This window comes from Apteryx rowi, unplaced genomic scaffold, assembly GCF_003343035.1.
Source record: "Apteryx rowi isolate R43461 unplaced genomic scaffold, aptRow1 scaffold_246, whole genome shotgun sequence".
Taxonomy (NCBI): domain Eukaryota; kingdom Metazoa; phylum Chordata; class Aves; order Apterygiformes; family Apterygidae; genus Apteryx; species Apteryx rowi.
The window spans coordinates 200,627-222,650 of record NW_020448819.1 but is presented as its reverse complement, the minus strand read 5'-3'; the positions used below and the strand labels follow the sequence as shown (position 1 = coordinate 222,650).

At 34.4% G+C, this 22,024-nt stretch overlaps 1 protein-coding gene across 7 annotated transcripts in view; it reads right to left on the bottom strand.

Annotated features, from left to right (window-relative positions):
* Window positions 1-2,341: 2,341 nt before the first annotated feature.
* PCGF5 (polycomb group ring finger 5) overlaps window positions 2,342-22,024 on the bottom strand; it is a 70,084-nt gene continuing 50,401 nt past the window's right edge. For 4 of the 7 annotated variants that reach the window (XM_026066675.1, XM_026066674.1, XM_026066677.1 and 1 more), the window contains 7 exons: window positions 19,190-19,245; window positions 19,008-19,067; window positions 15,369-15,517; window positions 13,895-13,993; window positions 12,177-12,266; window positions 10,156-10,215; window positions 2,342-7,808 (listed from right to left, as the gene is read on the bottom strand). In XM_026066675.1, coding sequence (XP_025922460.1) covers window positions 7,761-7,808; window positions 10,156-10,215; window positions 12,177-12,266; window positions 13,895-13,993; window positions 15,369-15,517; window positions 19,008-19,067; window positions 19,190-19,245 — 562 coding nt within the window. In that variant the 3' untranslated portion in view covers window positions 2,342-7,760. Of the gene's footprint in view, window positions 7,809-10,155; window positions 10,216-12,176; window positions 12,267-13,084; window positions 13,370-13,894; window positions 13,994-15,368; window positions 15,518-19,007; window positions 19,068-19,189; window positions 19,246-22,024 lie in introns of those variants that run through there. The other 3 variants (XM_026066678.1, XM_026066679.1, XR_003253617.1) reach the window with 3 other exon arrangements.

Sequence of the window (22,024 nt, the reverse complement as noted above, 5' to 3'; positions counted from 1 at the left end):
ATGGGAAAAAAATTACGCATTGCTTAATGTTTATTCTAAGAAGCTTATATTTGAGAAAAAAATTAAGATCAGTAATTTTTTAGAATGAAATATTTCAGAGCCAGCTAAATAATTAAATTGTCCTATTACTTCCAGTTTAGTTAATCACTATACTGGAAAAAGAAATCAAGATATTTACCGGATTTCATTATTCTTTCTATTTCATACTGCACAAGTAAAATAATTGACTTTTTGCTAATCTCTGTCTGACATCTTGGACAGCAATGCCATTTGCTAAAAAAATATCTATAAAAATCTGTAAAACATACTTAATATCTTCTCATAATCCTCCAAGTCTGTCCTTTCCACCCTCCAAAATATCACTGAACTACAACTAGAAAACCCAAAAGTAGCTTGGTGAATATTTTGTGCTTTGGAAGGTTTACAGGATTGACAGCACACTGAAGTATTACATTAGTTCACAGGCCAGGTATAGCAGACACATCAGTAATGCAAGCCTTTGTGCTTTTCTTTTTTAATGACATTAGTTATGGTTCAAAGAGCTACTCTATACCTGTCAGCTCAATCCTTATACTAGTCCTATTTTTTTTTTTTTAATCTATTTTGTTTCGGAAACTGCTAGGTGTGCCTAACCCTTTAGTTCGGTGACATATACAGCTACTACCAGGAACTTCTGCTTGACTGATTCCAGGTGTAACTCTGGACCACTGCACTCCAGAAAAGTGTCAATGCCTTATTCCAAGTCAGTTTCTGGGTGGCTTGCCTTTGGTATTAAGTAAGTCCCTTAAAACTATTAGGCAATCAGATTATCCATAAAAATAGTTTATTTTTAGAAAAAAAAATTAATTTTTTATGAACAAACTAAATATCTGACAACAAAGAAATAGTAATTTTAAGTCAGTTAGTATGTTATATTTTTCAGTAAAAAGGGAGCATGTTTCATTCTATCACATCAAAATTCATCAGACAACAACAACATCTACTTTTCTCAATATGCTATAATACAAAACACTATTTTAGGAATAGAATACCATCATAAAATATGTGCCTCGCACTTTGATAATAAACATCTTTATTACAACTTCATTTGTAATACAAACCTCAGTATGTTAGCTAGCAGCACAAATGTTTTACTGTTGCAGCAATTTTGTATATTACGGAGCAACCAAACTCTTAACTCTTACTTTGCCTTCCTCTCATTTCTGCGAGGAAAAAGGAAACACACAATAGCTACTTATGTCCATCTCATCCTGTTATCTGTCACATATTGTTAAACCTTGTTAGAAATATTTGCTAAAAACACACATAAAAGTTACTTCAAAGAAAAGAATGTTTAATGGTTCAGATCAACATGCAAATTCAAACTAATGCCTCTCTTTGGTTAAAATTACAAAAACTTCCACCTCTAGACATCTCTCATTCCAGAATGTCTCTTCCATCCCGGGTCTACAGAACTGGGTCTCTTTCTGCAAGTAGAAGAAGTAGCCTGGACTTTTCCACTAGTCTATAGAGCTCTTCCACTTCACGCTCCAGAACTGCATGGATGTACTAAATTGCTTACTAGAGAAGGAAACAATGTCCGTACTCAACTGTATTAGCAAGCTACCTGAATTCAGAAGAATTCACTATAGGACTTCTGGTGCATACCTTGGGAGAAAGCATCTCTCAGTTAGAAATCCATTAATCTATTTCCTGTTCTGGAATCTGATGTGTTTTTCCTGATCTATAACATAGGCAGTGTAGTAGTTAAAAAAAAACCTGCTTATAAAGAAAAAAATATTACTATTATAAGATCATCTTTTGGAGGACATTCCTACAAAAGGATGCTTCAGCTGAAGTCTGAAAGCCAAACCTTCCATACTTCATAAAACTAGCGGTAAATGAGCAGTTGGAAGTTTTTCACATTTCCTTTAGGGTGAATCAGTCCCCTTGTGTCCATCCTGGAACATGCTCCAGTAGACTGCAATCCCTCCTCAAACAAGTATGTTGAGCTGAACACCTTGTGGAAGCATTACTTTGTTCATATTGGCTATAAAGGATTCAATATGCAGAATCACGAAAACTTTGCTGAAACCCAGGACAGATTAGCTTAATCCCAAAAGAAAATACAAATTACTTGGGCATTAAGCATTAACTTTCTAACGTCTGTTTACAGATGTCATGGTCATGATGCCATCTGATTCTGTGGTGCTCTAAGACAAGCACCAGTGCTCCAGAGTGTCACCTCCTTGTTCTCACATCTAGGAAACTGACGCTCTGGCACTTTTCTTGGAATTGCTTGAAGTGTGCTTCCTGTTCTAAAAGGTCCTGTCCTAAAAGTCAGCATTTTGGGTTTTCTTTCTTTCTTTCTTTCGTACACATTGTTAATAGCCTGCAGAATCTCCACCATGTTCAGTGTTACCTATGAAACTATTCCTACACTACAAGACCACAAGACTTATGGGTTGCTTAAGACTTAAGGGACACTCCACATGTTCCTCCATGGGACCTGATCTTTTCTAACGTTATTAAGGCTTTACCTAAGTGAATGACCCTTTGAGAGGGCAGATAAATGATTACATGAATCTTTTCTAACTATTCATTTTCTTGAACATGCTTAATTTTAATCTTCTTAAAAAAGCAAATACAAAGCTAGATATGAAAACCATTATTAAGGGAGAAAGGTTCAGTTGTCCCTTTTTCTGAATTGCCTGACTAACCAAACCTATGATCTGCTTCCTCATGTGCAATTTCTCCTTTACAACTATTTGATGTTTCTATTTGTTGGGCATGAAAAGGGGGCAGGGAAAGGGCACAAAGGCTTTGTAAGAACCTAGAATTACAGGACACAGGGAGCCTGAATAAATCTTTGAACTGGTGTAAATAATAAAATAAGGTAGAAGAAGGTAAAACTAGAGGGGGAATACCCTGCCTGATAAATGCATTTTTTGATGGAATTGAACTGACGCCTTCAACTTATGTGAAGAAGTCAGACCAAGTTCTTGATTTAAGCATCTCTATAATGTTTATATATTTGCTGTGGGTAGGAATAAAAGTCCTAACTGCCTCTGGTCTTTTCCAGGATAAAAATGAGTTTGATTAGTCCATACAACTGGCCAGGATTTTATGCAGCCCTTTTGTACACAGGGCTCAACCTGTTCATTTGGAGACTGAAGACTGGCTTTGAACAATCATGTGTTTTCTAGAATTTCTACCAGACTTAGCACTTGGCTGAACTGGATGCTATTCCTTTTGTTGCAAACGTCTCCCTGCCCCCCATGAATATTTTTCTGGGGCCTGAATGTCTCTTGGTGTCTTCAGTGATATGGGAATGAGAAACAAATCTAACAGTACAGTTTGGTGGATTAAAGGACTAAACACTGGCGTATCTTGATATTTTAGAAAAGTGGAGAAAGAAAAATTGTTTACTTCTCTCACAAAGTCAGGTCTAACAATTATACATGGAAGAGATGAGATGAGGTGAGATGAGAAGAGAAGAGAACTCTGGACCATCACTCTGTGCTGGAGTATGAGAGCCTAGATTATGTCTATAACAAGTGTGATCAACCTTTTTTCTTGTACAGATACAGTGGAACTGTTTCTGTTAACTGCAGAAGAGGAAAGTAGAGCCAAACTTTTAGAGCCCAGAGAGAAAAGATCAATATCCAGAATTCATGGTTACCTCATGAAGAAAAATGATATAATCTCAATATAAAACTCATTCTTATCATATAGTTTCCGCTGAGATACGTTTCTTCAATTTTATATGATCTAACCAAACACATTTCTTTTTCTGTTTGTTTCATATGAAAGATTGCTTCTCAAGACAGAATGGTTATGAAATATTCTTGCTGAAAATATTAAGACCATTGACAAAATACAGAAGGTAGTATTACCTGCCAGATGCAAATAATGGGTTTAAAAGGTATTTTGTATTAACAGTCAGGCACTTTGCTTTATATAATATTATCAGTAAAGCCAAAATAGTATTTTTCAGAAAAGAATAAAGACTTTTTTTTGCATATGAACTGCAAGCTAGCTGACTATGCACATTATAGTTATAGTGTTGCATACTGCTAAGGCCCAAATCCCAGAAGCATTCATGTGAACAATCCCTACTGCAGTGATGAGTCCCTTGATTATTGTAGTACTCTTATTTGGTATTTCACTCAAATACGAGTTTGTTTATAGGACTAAGCCCTTAGCTAGGAGCAGTGTAATAATACATGATGGGACATACATTTCTTGATTATGTAATTCATTTCACCTTTTAAAAGATCTCACTTGTAAATTCTAGCTTACAGTTTGTTACTAGAGAAATGCAGCATACAGCTATGCCCAACAAAAGGTTTCTTATGACTTTCATTAATGGGTTACCCCAGAGTTAAAAGGAGATACAAATTATTGGCTTATTGGGAAAAAAGACCACTAAATCTGCTGAGTAAGAGACTGGATGGTTAAGTAGTAGTGCAGAACTTTTTAGGTCTTATACCTCTGCAGCTAGGTACTGCCAAATGGGAAAGCTGCAGAAAGACAATTGTAGCAATACTTATTTTACGTTCCAATTCTTTACTTACTATGTAGTGGTGACGCCTTGTCATGGAAATATTCAAAAAGTGTGACTGTATAGAGTAACCTCCTGCTCTACGAGGGCATACAGTGCAGTTTTAATGGAATGCTTAGGTACTCACTTCACTTTATCCCATCTTTGGCACACTGGAATCTGTACTTGCATTCTCATATTCCTATGCTGTTCAGATATTTTTAATTGGCACAAATGAATCAACAGGGACAATCAAATATGCATATCTGTAGACACATGGCACATACATACTATATGGAAGAGAAATTTCCTGTAAAAGAAGCAATGCCTGTGTTATACAAGCTGCCCAGTTAAGATACGTATTTCACTGGCACTTCACCGCTACAAAAACCATTAAACCAGAACAGCACTCAGGCACTGTGCCATCAAACCAGAAAGATATAAAGTGTAGGTGGCTAGATTATATGCATTTAAAAGCATTTAAGGCCATGATTTTCAGCTGGGAACATGAAACCATATCTGTCAGTATTTTCCGTGCTTAAAATGAAGATCTGCCTTCTGAAATCTAACTTTAAGTTGGATCAAGAAGATATCATTAGTTAAAACAGTTACCAATTCTGATCAAGACAAATTAATGGCTCTCAGAACTGGGAATGCAGAAAGTCATTAAACATTCAAACCTTCTATTGGTTATCATTCGGAAGCCAATACAAAATAGTCAAATTTCAGCGCTCCTGTTAGGTGGATGCAAACTTTCATGTAAGATAACTGAAAATAGATTTAAAATAATACATATTGTTCTTCCTTTCTTTTCTTAAAACAAGTCTGTTCAAAGTTGCTGAAATAGCAAACGCAATTGTTGAGAAAAAAATTGTCCCCTGAACCAAGTAGAAATTACGCTTAAGAGTACTATCATTAGTTTTGTGATAAACTGAAACAGGCCTTTTATGTTAAGTGGAGCTACAGTGAAAATTCTGGTATAAAAACATGTGAAATATATAAAAATTGTAAGGTGTCATTTGCATGTGCATGTAAATATTTACAAATAATATCCTATTTCTACTGTATAAAACAATTGTGTATAATAAAGATAACAATGATTCGCAATTAGAATGTATGCTCTGATCTTACAAGCTGCTCCATGCGGAGGACCTCTTTGCTTGTAAAGAATCTGTTCTCCAGAGACTATGCAGAGAAGGGCCCTCCCTTCATGAAGTATCTTGTTGTTTCTGTCAAGCAGCACATCACAGACCAGGTGGGCAAAAAGGTGACCACTTCCTGCAGCCAGTATGTGCACCCATTCCCATCAACAGTGTGGGCAACTGAGTGCCTATACCAGTCAGCACCTTATGCCTGCAGAAAGGAACAGCAGCTTCCTAAACATTTTGCTTCCCCAGGTTCACTGGTGTCTGCACAATATGTGCAACCTTGACCTGCAATGGCAGGTTTCCTAAACAGGCTGCTACTGACAGCATCTTTACTTCTGCATGTCATATGGGCTTTGGAGTGCAATGGTAGGATTTAACCCAACTACACATGGATTCCTGAAGTCATTGATGTTAGAACACCCACTAACATTAAAGGGGCCAGATTTTATCCACAACATGCTTGTTTCTCCTACTGAAACACACTAATGTACATGAACATAAACTTACAAAGCAGCTACAGCCTTGCATCTTATCTTTTATACTTTGATCCCAGGTTTTCAAGATAGAATTTTCACTTTGTCTTATCTAAATATGATTAGTTCCCTCTAGAGTAGCTTCTGAAAAGCTGATTTGGTTCCTTTTTGTTGTATGCAAAAGGCATAAGAAAGTAAATAGTTATCTACAATATTAGTAGGTGTGTATTAAGTAGAAATTACATAAAAGTACTGAACTATAATTATCTCCACAGAATTTAAAGTAAAAAAACCAAACAAAACTCATTTGACTTTTAAACAGAGCAAAGACAACGGAAGACTACAGAAAACATACGCATTACTATGCTCCCTGCAACATTACCAGAAACCTCAATAAACATTCTATACTAGAACCATTATGTTTGCAATACCTAAGGCAACAATCACTTGTTTATCCAGCACTACCAGGTCTTAGGAAAAAAAATGACCTGAACTATTATTTTGGTCAGACTGCTTATCTTCAGTATTGCATTACTTCTAATTTTATGGTACTGGTTTTATGATGTGACTTTAATTAATGAAAAACTCTACAATTAATTCCAAACTCCAGAGAGTCACAAGAGATCTATAATGTAATTAAAGCTATAGGTTTTGAAATATGTTAGTTTTTTCTTAACATATTATTTACCTCCACCCAATCTTAAAAGGAAATGCTTACTCTGAAAGGCAATAATTACGTATAAATTCTGCCCTAGTTGTGATTTTATAGTGAAATTTCTTTGCTTTATAGCCATTTAAATAATTTTTAACTTCATTTTTACAAAGGCTTTATTAGAAGAAAGGTAATCTGACCAGAAGCCATATTCCAAATTTAGTTATATCTCAAATTCCAGTCTTTATGGAAATCATAGAAAAGTGCAATCACAAAGACTGTGATGCTTTTAAGTGATATTGGTAGAATCTATTTAGAGAATTTAAAAATACTTGGAATTACCATGTTATACATCTCTTGTTAAGGGTGATCTTTGTTCACTGCAAAAGGACTGTTGCACACTCATGAGTGAGCTATACCTGGACCCATGAGAAGCTTATCAAGAAAAGACAGTGGCCCAATCACCACTTTTCTAAATATATTTTCTATACAAAATATTTTCAAGGTATAATCCTTAGCTATTTGTACAGTACTCTATGATTTAAACAACAATATTCAGTAAAATAGTACGTATGTGAAAATTGCAACACCACATGGAATGAGCACTCTGCCATTTTGCTAGTGTAATCAATATTAGGACCAGAAAATTTTTCTAATACGCAGGCAAAAATATTCCATAGGTTCTGAATCTTGACTGTACACTTCATGATTTTGGCTATGACTTGCAGCACACTTGTAAGATACACAAATATCTTATGCACATTTCAGTAGCAGAATGGCACTTGGCTTGCTCTAATAGAAACAACAAAGATGCAACTGACAATTTTAAGAAAGACAATGTCCTTATTTGCATGCTGAAAATCTGGTTGTGTCCCCCTAATCCAGGCACATCCATTCATTGTGCAATCTGTCGATGGGTAAACAAATAGTGCAGGATTCATCTCAGTGGGATCTGGCCCTTTGGTCTAACCGAAGTCAATTCTAGGTCGATACTGAAGTACCATAGGGTAAGACTGAAAACAAAAGCAAAATAAAAACAACAACAAAAACACACAGAGATAACATGAAGATGTAATTCATGAAAAATTTGAAGAAAATGCAATTAAAGACTGCCTTAAGAATAGCCAGTGCTTATCTCTATGACATATGTATATGGCAATCATAGTTTTATTTATACAACTGAAATAATTCTATACATTTCAACAATTAAATACCTGTATTTCAAATCTATTTTTAAGTAACTTAGCTGTAATTTTTTGTCATGAATACCAAATTCCCATATCTGACTTTTATGTAGTTCATGACATTGAGTGTTCAAAAAACTCTTCTTATTTCTGGGTTGTGTATCTGAGAAAAAGCAATTTTGAAATATTTACACTTTGTAAAACCAAATCCATTCCTAGACAATGTACTTGGTTTGATTTAAAATGTACAGGGATTCCGTAGCTGCACTAGTATTCAACAGTAATTAATGGGAACTAGGTTACTCTTGTACTGGAAAAAAAAACAAAAAACAACAACAAAAAACCAGGTCAGATTGCTATCAAAAAATTTTCTGAGAAATGAAGGTTAACTTTCCCAGAAAATGTGATACATTTTAGTAGCTCTTATTGGGAAAAATAGAAAATGGCAAATCAAATCAATGGCAAATTATTGAAAAATGGCAGATCTCTGAATTGGACAAAATTGTGCTGTGGAATGGGAACTGAGATTGGGTTTCCAGAAAGGGAGATGGAATATATAGGCACTTGTTGCTGGAAGTTCTGTTTTACTAAATGTGTTATTTTTTCAATCTGTCATAATTGCATACAAGTCTGATGTTTTCCTCTTAACTCTGCTAGGACATTGAACATTTTCTATAGCATAAAAGCCAGGAAAATCTTATTGTCTCAGCAACCGCACAGGCTTAAATGGCCTCTATGCCACAGGGCTGTGAGAAAACTATAGCTAATTCAAGTCCTTTTTATTGTAAATATTGAAATATCAAGAATTACTATGGAAGTTAACATTAAAAACAGAAATATTTTACTCCATCCTTCAAATGCAATACAGATGAACTTCTGCGACCCCAAAAGATATTACTGTAGATACTTACACAGGTTAATGATCTTTTCATGCTATCATAGGGAAATGATCACCAGAACTAAATGTGATCACATTTGCTGAAGATTTAAAAAAATAGAGTGCAGAGAAACTAAAAGAAAAGCCAGAGGTATTCAAAAATAGCAAGAGCACTCAGGAGAGAAGACAGGGAGCACTATGGACAGTCTGCAAATGTAATTAATAACCATTTACTTGTAGTATAATAAATTATTTGGCTCCGATTTTTTTTCATATAGGATCTGACTACCATATTATTACTTAAAAGCTATTTCAGTTGTTGTTCATACTTCAAAACAAATACTTTGATTATATAAATCGCCTCTAAATGTACTCAAACCTAACCGGAATTGCATGTAGGCAGAGACAGAGCAGTCACCTCCTTAAAATTTAACATGTAAATCAACATGGCTCAGCCTTTTTTGCAAACGAAGTCTGAATGCTACTCAGAAAAATTACAAACCAACTATAGAAATAAAATGCAAGACGCTGGAATAGTTAAAATTATTTGAATAGGCATGACTGCAAAGTATAACCCATTGTGCGAGTGACTCTATATCACTAACTGTAATTTTTTACTCAATCAAGAACACCATTTATACTTTTAAAACGACTTTTAAAAGAAATTAGTTCAAATCAAAATTCTCAATGAGCAGACTGAAGCATTATTTCAAATAGGCTGAAAAAGAACACCAATCTGACCGGTGAAATTTAGAAAGCAATTTCAGCTTGCAGGTTCTGGAAGTTCTGGTTTGCCACACTCTATAGATAAGTCATTACTCCATTTCTGATTTTAAAAAAAGTGAAAGGAATATAATGTTAGAAAAACCTAAAATTTCTTTACTCCATTAAAAAAAAATTGGAATTTCCATAAAGAAATGAAATCGAAGTAGTCTCTTTGATTCACACTCTTCAGTTTTGATCCCTTGTCAGTAACTGCCCAATGCTACCAGTTAAAGGGATAAGAAGGGTTAGATAATTCTTCCAGATTCATGCAGAAACCAGCCTAGACAATGAAACAAGAAGATAAATGGCCTAAAGTAAAATAAAAGAAACCCATAAACCTGATAATTTGAGTGGATTCTATTTATTCATCCAATAAAGCCTTCTCTGAATGAATGAAAATGCGCAGACCTCCCTCATAACATTTTAGCACTTTGTAATGAGGAATTATAAAAACTCCACAACTTGTATTGCAATAATTGAGGTGCTAACAGGACCTTAATGACTGTAATATGTACAGTCGTGAGTGCCTCTTACCTGATAAAAAGTGCCATCCTGCGAGCAGACTTGCGAAGATGAGCAGTTCTGACACCGAAACTGCGAAGGAGATGATTTTCTGATCAGATAAGAGGCAATCACAGCTGGACACATACATTTATCATTTAATTGTTTGTAATTTTCCAATGTAAAGTTTAAAATCCATCTACTTATTTAAAACAGAAAAGAGTTTTCTAATGAATAAATGGATGTCTTCCTTTAACTACTCTACCTCTTGTAAGGTCCACAGGTATGCCTGTAAAAGCTCAGGGTGAATAACATCAAAGACGGAGATAACGGATTTACTGGATCTTCATCCAAAAGAAGAGATTATTAATTAACTTCTGTTTTATAACAAGACTCAACTCAGTCAGGTGAAACAGAATCACAGAAGCCCAGGTGTTACTGGATTTATCACCAGTACTATGTAGTTTGTTACAGGTTTTAGTCTGTCTTCTTTGAGTTTAGGGGAGTGATTTAAAACTACCTAAAGGAAAAGATACATACCTGACAACACATACCTGATGCTATTATTTGCATGTAAACATAGTTTACTAATTTAATCAGGAGTTGTCAGGTCTTATATTCATATAAAGTTAAAAATAATAGTTCTAAGATTTTTGAAAATTTTAACCAGTACAAATAAAATTCTTTTTTGTTAGGATGATAGTTACTACTGCTTCCAAACCAATGCAATTGCCAAAAGTCCATTTGTAGGCAGGGGCAGCAGGATTAAATGTCATGAAAGAATTTCATTGTTACTAAAGTTGTTGCCTCAACATTTCCTAAAAGCACAGCCAATACTAACAAAATAAGACGACAAGCCAAACAAACACCAACTGGTTTCAAGGCAGCATTGGAAAAATACCACTTTTGATTAAAACTCTCCCTTAAGAGTGCAATCTTGCGGTTTTGGTAATCAATCAAATTTCAGTGCAATATTACTTTCAAATTTAGGCAATACTTGCCTATGCAAAGTAACTTCTCTAATTCCCCATCAAAATCTACTCTTTTTTCAGATTAAGGTAAAACTTTAAGAAACTTGTGAATTGTTAACTCAACAGTGTGCTTTAATCCTCTGTCTTCTCTGTCCATGCCCCAGTGCTTTTCATTCCGAGTACCAGAAAGCTTAAAGAAAGAGTGGAGAAAGTCTGGAATTTACTACAGATTAGTACGCTAAAATATGTTAGGTGCTTAACCTTAGCTGCACTCCAATGTAGCCTCCACGGGTAGTGATAGGCAACATATCTGCATACAGCACAAAGCAGTGAAGGGTTGAAACAATCAGTAGCCACAAACAAACAAACAAACAAACGATTGCATAAAAGAAAGAGAAGAAATGAGGATATGATTTCTAACAAAAAATGCCAAATATACAAAGCAATACAAGGGCTACTAAATCAAACTGAGTATCAGACCTGAAAGAAATATAAGGTAAATATTGCAATTCTAAAATATACACATACAACAAGGAAAACCCATTTAGCTGTACTATCTGGATGTCAGTGGTTGTGATATGATATATCTAAAAACTAGGGGTGTAGTATTAAGAGAAACAATAATAAAACAATTAGATTTCTCAGATATTTTTTCAATGGCACAGCTTATTACCGAATGACTTGTGATAAAGATTCTGAATATAGATTCCGGTAAAGAATGGCTGGATGCAGATTCCTCAAATTATTGTAACTCAAAGGGTCAATGAAAAGGAATTTGCAGACAATGAGCAAATGCTTGGGTTTTCAGACACTTGACTTAAAATTCAGAGCAGAATTCGCATGTAAACTGTATTCTTGCTAATTTAAAGTTTCAAAATCCACACAATATATTCACTGCAACGTTTCAGTCATTAGATCCTTTTAAACATAAGAAATCCAGAAAACATGCAAAATTCATTTTTAAATACAGGGTTTTTTGAAGGGCCACAGAATATATTTTGTGCCAAGCCATGAAAACATGTATACTCTCTATAATAATAAATCTACCTAAACATCATGTATTAATAAGGTAACATCATTTACGTTTTCGCCTCTTAGTCTCCATCTTGTCATATAGATGAATTCCATAGTATGATCCTTCCCCATGATTTCTCCATTGCATAGTACATCCAGCTTAAAACACAACAAAACAAACAGTAAGACAAACACGTGCAAAATTTCAATGACTAAATGAACTTTTAAGTGATTCTCTGAGAATTAACCCCAGAACTCCTATCATGATACAATAATCCAATCAGATGTATGTATCAAACCCTGATAAATACAACATACTGACAAAACGCTATTTTCTACAGTAGTCTTCCACTTTATTTGTTCACTTCAATGTTTTCAGTGAGGGTGTGGGCTGCAGAAAATCTGCTAGACTAGGTAGGAAACCACCCTACACTGTACCTGTTTAAGAGAAAGACTTACGTTGTATTTTGAAGGCCTTCTTGCTACATCAACACACTTTCAATCCCAAGGAAACAAAACAAAAGTATAATAATTTTTAGCTTTTCAAAATAAATAAAAATAAATTTAAAATTACAAGGCAAATGCACTGAGTTTCTGAGTATACAAACTTGATTCTTCGTTAACTGGAGGACTAAAGGTAGAAGAAAAAAAATGATGATCTTACTGTGAAAAATGAAAATAACTGGTTTAAATTGCGTAACAGGGTCTTACATTTACCTTCCACTGAAAACATCTGATAATTCTTTCATTACTATACCAGAAATGCTTTTCTACTGTCAAGAGGAAAAAATACATTACAATTCTGAAGTAAGCAGATACTATATAACAAGAGTCATTAAGGTGCCAGAGATAGATTAAGTTAACATAATACGAAACCAAAAGACACCAAAATGGCCGGTGGGGATGTCATGATACTGTGACAGACTCCTGTGTATAGCTCTGCAATAACCTGTGCACTTAGCCGAACTCAGTCCTACCTCTGACCAAAGCTGGGATGCTGTCTGCACAAAGGCAGCCTGCGGTTTGTGAAGTCATTGGGTTCTGGTATGGGAAATGGCTGAAGAAAAAAACTTGTGCTGGGGCCAAAATCCCTGTGTCCCTGGGGAGAGGGAAAGCAGAGGCAGGAGTCGCAGGCTTCCAGCTCCGTCCTGCATCACAACCTCCACCATGTTAGGAAGTGCCCCAGGGAATGGTCTTGGCCCTCTGCCAAAATCAAATCACTGATGGAGCAAAGATCCTCCCCTCTTTCTGTCAAATTCCACCTAATTCCAAAAAAGGGGAGAAATAGTATTTGCATTTTGAAAGATTGAAATGGTATTGCTCACCACTTCGTCATCATTACTGGACTGTTTTTTATATTAAATTACATAAAGAAAATGAAACTGCAGAATCGTTTGGTGCATGTCTAGTTTATCTCTACTTTTCCCCAGCAGTTACTGGCCAAAACCTACGTTAAGTAACATTTGCTTTAGCCACATGGAAAGAAAAAGCACTTATTTTTATATTAAAATACCCCAAACTGTCCCTTCACAGGTGAGCAACAAATTGAAGTTATTTTGAACAACATGAGTTGCTTGATTAACAACTTTAGTTACTGTGATAAAATGACTTCCAGTGAACACTTTTCATTTAAAATTTGGAAAATGTAACTGTGAATATTGAACAGTACTCAGTGATTGGGCTAAAAAATATATATATATTCTTCAGGTTTAAATGTCAATCAATGTCATAAAAACAGAATACTTTACAAGGGAATAAAAATATAGGCATGGTTCTTTCAAATGTACCTCATAAGAACTTGGAAGTTTTAATTTTAAGCTGAGAAACTTTTTGATAGTTCCCACGGTCACTCGGGTGGAACAGCGGATGAATTTCTTCATCAAACCCTAAAGCAACCAGAACAAAACAGAAAAGCCATGTCAGAAATTTTGGAGCTAAGCATTCTCACTTTTCATTAAATAGCATATAAGCAATCTTTAGTGCAAGAAAAGCTGTAAGTAATAATTTTTTAAAAACAGTAACCAATTTTACTGCACTTTCTTCTAATCCATAATGGCACCATAGGTACATTCTTGTTCACTCATTTTTATGAAACTTGCAAGATGACAAATGAGTTCATTAGCCCATCTCTGGTTCTAAAGAATTTTACAAAAGATACGGAAGGACAGAAAATGTAAGAACAACACGGGTAATCTAAATGTCTGAGTTAGTAACACTGGTGGTCAAACAGATGTTATTCTTCTTGGAATTTTTTTAGTCACTGAGACAAAGAGGAAGTAAAAACACCCTCCAATAATCTAGGTAAAATACATGGAAGCTACAATCTTGAGACATGATCTGTTATCACAGATTCTGTGATCCAAATGGCTAACAGTTTTGATTCAAGGGGAAAGTTGAAAACTTGAGACTCCTAACATGGTGATATAGATTTCTTACTGTATGGTACAGACAGACAGAAATAACATACAAATTTTCCTGCTGAATAAAAACTTTCTTAATGTGTAAGAACTTCCAAAATCATACATGTAACACAGCACACACAGAATATAAGCCAGCATTTGATTAGGCAAATGTTTTATACTCTTTAATGTCTTTGTCATTTAATAAAATATTATTAGAATCTGAAAGGATTTCCAAACATTTTCTTCTAGGCTTGATACACTTAGGTAATCTTCTCTTTTTGAAATGAAACAAAATATCCCTAATTCTCATTATTCCCCCCTAAAAACAGCAAAGAGTAGGTATTATTCTACACATCTTACAGAGAGGAAAAGTGACCTGCCCACGGCTGCAGACAAGAAATGAGTGTCAAAATGAGGTTTATAGGTCAGAAGATCTAGATTGCAATCATTCAGTGTGTAATGTCTGAAAAGCAGAGCTTCACACTGCCATAGTGAAACAGCAATTCTGAAAGTGTGAGGCAGCTCACCTACAGCTAGCTTTAGAAGTGCCTCTGTGGTATGCTGTAATCTGCTATATAACACAGTTTTACACCATCAAGTCTGTAGACTAAGATTCTATAATGTACTGAAAAAAATTCAGTCACAGATAGATAATGCTATGGAATTCCGTAAAAACTCCAAGAGTCTCTGAAATGCCTCAGACAAAAGGTCTAAATAACTGTGGAAGCAGAGACAGGTCACCAATTACGTCTTATTTAAATTTACTGCAAATTGTTATGAAGTTATTTGGTTCCTGTAAAAGGCTTTTCCGCCAACAACAACAACAACCGTAAGAGCACAGATTATCTTAACTACTCACTTTTACTACATTATCCCCTGACTGCCCATTGTTGCGTAAACAGTCAAGGCAGATAGCAATCTGTGGGTCACTCCTGTGATAGTCTTTATCTTCTTCATTTTCATCACCTTCCTCATCTACTTTGGGCTTATCAGCTTTTGGACTTTCATCTGTAAAATATGAAGACCATATTATTTAGGTGTAAAATAGTTCAAGGTCACAATGGCAACAAACATTTATTTAAAGTAATACTTTGTTTCTACCAGCATATTTTTCTTCAAATTAACTTTATGTAATTTTAATTCAGTGTGTTCTTAAATTGATCAATTTCCAAATCTCTCAAAATGAAGTTTTAGTATTGAAATTTTAACATAATATGCATACAACAGATTTCTATGTGACAGAAAATAATTAAGCTGATGGACCGCTACTGATTATGGATGTCTATTTTTGTGTCCAGTTGAAAGTCCCCAACTGTAATGCATCAAGATCACTCAACCACGCACACCTACTCTATGGTTTGACCGTTCACTGCCAAAAACACCTCCCTGCTTTTAAATACACAGTGGGATAACTAATCCCCTTACTTGCATATCAAAGTAACATGGGTAAGTAATCCACATTAACTATCTGCTGTAATAATCCTGTGGAGACAAGTTCCTGAAATGTTATTATGAAGTACACTAAGGAAAGATAAAACTTAACTTTCACCCATTTTTGACCTAGTCCAGGCAATGTCATTGTAAAAACTCCACGTGCCTTTGTCCAGCAGGATTTTATAAATGAATAGCTAATACATATTTATTCCCCTTAAAAAAAAAAAAAAAAAAAAAAAAAAACACAGAGGAATGGTCCCTAATTTTTTTGGCAGAACACATATAGCCTATATAATCACATATGCCATGTTTTTCTCCTCATTGATGCTGTTACACATCCTACTGAATCTTAGTTTAAATATCAAACTATTCAGAAAAGGTACCATCTCCTACAGATTTCAAAGGTTTAGCACTGTTGGACCCAAATCCTAAGAGCTGCAAGGATATTTAGATGCTGCTGCACTGTACATAAATAATAACCAAGCAGTGAAGTAAAATAGCGTAATTTTTACAGATTTGGAATACAGTATACAATAACACTATCATATACATCAGTTGTAATGATTTTTTCTGTATCTCCTAGTTATTTATTTTGATTTAAAACAGAGACTGCTCTCTGTTGGCATAAAACATTATCAGAAGATATGTCCAAGTAACATGAATTTTTGACATTCCTGATAAACTTTCAAATTGAATTCTGCTGTTTTCCTACATTTATCACAAACTTTTAATATGACATTTAAGAGAGTTAAGATGAGAAGACAGAATGAAAACTTTAAGGAATACCAAGCTATACATAAGCTCCTAGACACTGTAATTAGTTCACTTCATTAAGTTTTCATATTCAAGTTCCATTTTAAGCTTATATATTATTTTCTTACAATTTTGAAATATTTTAGAATTAAAAGAAAAGCTTTGTCCATGAGTTCCTACTAGCCACTCAGTCTTTTAACTGCATGTGTATCATATGTACATTTTGTCCCTATTGTCTCCGATTTGCTATGACAGAAATTACACTATCAAGCTACACAATTTTTATTTTTGTGGAAGTTCAGGAATTAAATTCTCTTAATTAAGCAGGCAAAGTCTACCTGTCACAAGCATCTGTCTGAGGAGTATCCATCTATGATTCATAGATTCTTCAGCAATATAAATACACCTACAGTGTTCAACAGTTATCAGTGCTGAATAATAGAGGAAGTTTTAATTACACAGTTTGAAAAATCTTGAAAGGCAAACCAAATAAGGACCTAGGGAAATTAGCAAATTTCCAATCATAAAATTATTCCAGAAACATGTACACAAAAAAATCTCACCTTTCAAGATATTCTATAGAAATGTAAATGCACCTCCATGTCCCAAACGGCACCATACTATTTACTAGAAAGACCCTTGCAGATATTAGAATTAATGATGTTTGCATAGGCCACTTCCAGAAATCAAAGTGTTGGTACATTAAAGGCATTCTATTAAATCTCAACATGATACAAATAAACAAAAAATTGTGAAAATTGTAACTTTTGATATTTTATTATAGATCTTAAGTGCAAAGGTTGGAAACTGTACTGTGACCTGTGGTACAGTACGTAAATGGCGGACTCTTTTAAACTAGATTATGACTATGGGATTGCAGGGCAATAGTCTTGACAACTAAAACAGTCCCTTCTTACTGGAATTATTCTTACTAAACACTTTATTTTCAGGAAAGATTCTAAATGCTTGTTTATGCCAGAGAATAAACTACATGCTCATAATTTGTCTCAATGTGTTATCATGGCTTTCAAATATTCTGCATAGCCAAATTTCCCTAGCCCAAGGTCATACTCACTAACAGAGTTGGCCTGTAGGTACTTTAAAGCATATTTTGAGAGTCTGAATTTCCCTCTGCCTTACAAAACAATTCAATCATTCATTACATTTAGTAACAGAACTCCATCAGATTTACAATTAAAATATGGGAGGAAGGTAAGGACCAGAAGAATAGACTGGTTAAAAGTAAGTCACATTCTACAAATTTATAAATCCTATGTTATTTTTTCTTCTGTCCATCTTTATTTATTTAGCAACAAATCTTCTATTAACCAGTCAACAAATAAGCCTATATTTCATAAAAATATTTTCTAAATATTTTTAAAATTTAATGTGTATACACTACACAGTGTAGTAAACTAATATAATTTCATCTAAACTGTCTTACAGCTCTTGATTTAATTATGTAACACAGAAAAGAACCTTGTCACTTATAATAGTTGCCAACTGCAAAACGTACAGAACTACTGCAAAAGGATATGAAATATTTTCATATTAAAAAGAGGATATTATAAACAACAGAGTGCAGAGAGGAAAAAAAAAAAAAAGAGTATTACAAGAAGTTTACTTGACAGTGATCCTTTAGAAGAAATAGCTATTTCTTTAGATTAGCAGAGCTTTTCAAACATAGTTTTAAAAAAACCAAAACACCCAAATAGGCTACAGCATCAAAACTTTGAAGTCAAATTAAGGGGGCATAAAACTTGGATATAATCCTATTCAGCAGCTCAGTGAAGAGCTCTCAGAGTTCATGAGTCAACTACAAAAAAGAAAAAAAGCATTTTGGAATCTATATAAAACAATTGTTTAGCATGCGTGGAAAACTGTTTTACTACTTGTCATAACTAATTCTTGACAACCTCCTACTTAACAGCTGGTCAAATTTGATAACAGAAAATAATCTGTAAAAACAATTCAAGTAGTTCTACATCCTACAGTATGATGGATTATAAGTAGGATCAAATTAAAAATATGTAATATTAAGTTAAGAATTCAAACAGAAAATCGAAAGACTGCTGAATGTGAGAGCTTTGGGAAATGCAAATAAAAATAATGACAACATTTCTAGTGTTTGTAAAACAACAGATTACGTTCACATACGCCCAGATTACATTTACATAGATATGTTAAGAGCTTCTGTAGTATTGTTAAATTCAGTAGAAACAATGTACATGCGTGTTTGTAGAATCAGGGCTTACAGAGGAACTATTTTACCTAACATACAAGAGAGGGGAGGAAAAAAAAAAATCATCACCTTGTCCATTTTCTTGAGGTTTGTTTTTTTTCCAAAATTCGATCTCTCGCTGCAGTTCCTCTAGTTAACATCAAAGAACAGTAATGTGAATTTTTAAATCAATACTAGAAAAATATCAATAGAAATAGCCATACTCCCCTCCATCAACCCAAATAAGTACCAAAACCAAATCAGAAACTTACGTTCTCGAAGTCCAGGTACCAGCTTAAATATGATTTCCTCTAAGGTGTTATCCAGCCTTTCAAGGGGAAAAAATACATTTCACATTAAGTAGGAAACAGCATTTTAAATATTTTTAACCTTTAAAGAATAAGAACTTCTGAATAATAAAATGAATTGCACATTTCTGGTTAATAACACATCATGCACAAACCAATTGATTTTATAGCTTGAAAGACAGAAAACACATGTTAAAGGCTTATCTCAACCACCTCTTGCATGGATTTCTTTTAGAAATAACCCAGGAATTTATTTATTCTTTTAATGTATAAAGACAAAAAAAGGAGTAAAAGAGGAAAATTTTACTCTGTAAAATTTTCATTGTTTTTAATTTGTGTTACATGCAAATAATTATGTTTCTAAAAAGAACTCACAGGAAAGAGGTATCCAGTTTTAAGATCCAAGTTATGAGTAGTAAGCTTTGAAATAATAAACACCATTATCATGTAAACTTCTGTAAACTTCTGCTTACAGCTGATATTCTTCCTGACCTAAAACTCATAGTTAAAAACTACTGGATAATCATTTTAAAGATTCTTGTCGCTGCAACACCTCTATGCCATAAAACATAGCAAAATAATATTCCATCTCTTGATTAAAAAGATGAAAAATCATAACCATTCCGAGAACAGATCGTGCATAAAGCCTGATGCTTAGTATAGTACAGATGTGGCACAAACTGCACGAGGAAGTTTTATTACAGAGCGGCTAATTTCAAATGTATTTGGTTTTGATGTGCAAACTGACTATTTGTAACTGAAGATTGGTACTAAGTTACTTGTGCAAACCCCTATGAAAAGAGGATGGTTCCACTGTAATTTCTATCAGCGTGCTTAGCAAGTCAGTAGGTATCGCATTGCTTTCACCGGTAGATATAAAATAAATTAAAAGAAGGGTCCATATTTTGGTACTCTGAACTGCAGTTCTACAGATAAAAATAAGCTAACACCTGAAATACAGCTGTGTAATACAGGTCAATAAAAGCATGTGGCTATTTTCAGTGGAGATACAAACCAATGTGCAGATGAGAGTAACCGAGTAACTGATATGGCATTTACATCTTCAGTTTGTATACTCACAAATGTGAATCTTTTCTGATTTTGCAAATTTTTCCTGGCAAGTCTTTTTGGTCTCAGCCAACCCAGACCCAAAGAAGCACAAAGCTGAATTAGAATCATCACTCAATTTCTGCAGCTGCAATGACTTTAAACAGTGTGCATTTGAAAAACAAATTTACTAACCACCACACCTACGCAGGTTATACTATTTCATCCCTTACAGAGGCTTTACAATGCAACTACACTTCATGTTTAGGTCACTGAGCTATTATATACTCTTTTTATGTAGTCAAATTTTGTTTCAAGAGACTGGATACTACGAGGTTTTAATGTCTTCAGTTTAGCTGTAGTCCCTCTCTCTCTACCTCAGAGAAATACCTCACACTTACAGTATTAAGGTCTAGAGACAAATGCACACGGGCTTCAGGGCACCCACACTACAAGCCGCTTTGTGCAAGCTTGTTCAGGAACCAGTGAGGTGAGATGCTGCAGTAGAGGGCTCTGCACAGGCTAATTTATGTTATTTCATGTTTTAAATAGCTTTTTAAGCTTATCTTTTGCTCATTCTTCTTTTCACATTTTTTTAATTACCGTTAAATAATACAGTAAGATTGATTTTAAGTGTTTAAGTCCTTTGTGATAAGTCTGTTATGAGTGATAAGTCTGTTATGAAAAACTGAACAGACTATTCCCTACTCACTACAGCACAGCCGAAGCAAGCTTGGCAGGATAAAGAAACCCACACAAACATCCATGCCGCTCTGGCTAGACAGCTCTCACTACCCAAGCTAATTCATTTAAACCTATTACGAGTTTGTCTACCACACTAAAGTATGTAGCGTAGGCATGTCCTTTCACACCTTGATATATTATTCTCTATAGCGCCAAAAATAGCTGTAACAGCCCCTTCCTAAAGATAAAGCGTGTTTATCTTTGTTATTGAAGCGAAAACTATTTTTTTTCCTTCTCTGTGAATTTTACCTACTCTTCTATACACTTAGTCTATCACCTGCTTTCTACTTCCTCTCCATGTCTCACTTATCCTTTGGTTTCCTCCGTCTCTCATTCTGTTTCCTTTTTCCTTCTCTCCTCAGCCCTCTATATCTTCCCTTGTGAATAGTAACCTACGTTGTCCGCAACCTAAACAAAAAATAATAATCCAGGATTTCCAACAAAGCACAAAGCAATACAGACAGAGAAATGAAGCAACCTGAGATATAGCCAGAAGCTACAATACAGAAATTGCCTTTGGTATATGTACATTTTCAGTAATTTGTTTTCCCAAAAATTTTATGTGCGCACACAAATAACAGGCCAATACTGTATTTTTTTATATATGTATGTATACATATATACACATAGGCACATATGTACATATGTATAAAAATACAATATAGACCTGTTATAAAACATATTTCTGAGAATTCCCACTTAGCACTTGTTATTTGTTCTTCAGTGGCTCAAAAGAAAAGTCACACTAACATTGCAAGAAAACCAGTATACTTAGTGAATTTATGATGCTAGCCCCAAGAACTGGTTTCATACTATACTCAATGATTTTCTTATCTTTCAAAGAGTAAACAAAACCAGCTATCCCTTCCTTAGGAAGCATAAACACTAATCAAAACAAAGTACCCCAGGACTTACAGAAAAAAAAAAAGCAGGAAAAAAATAACACTATTATCTGATTTTTAAGTACAGTGAAACTAAACTTTAACTATAAGGAATAATTCAGGAAAT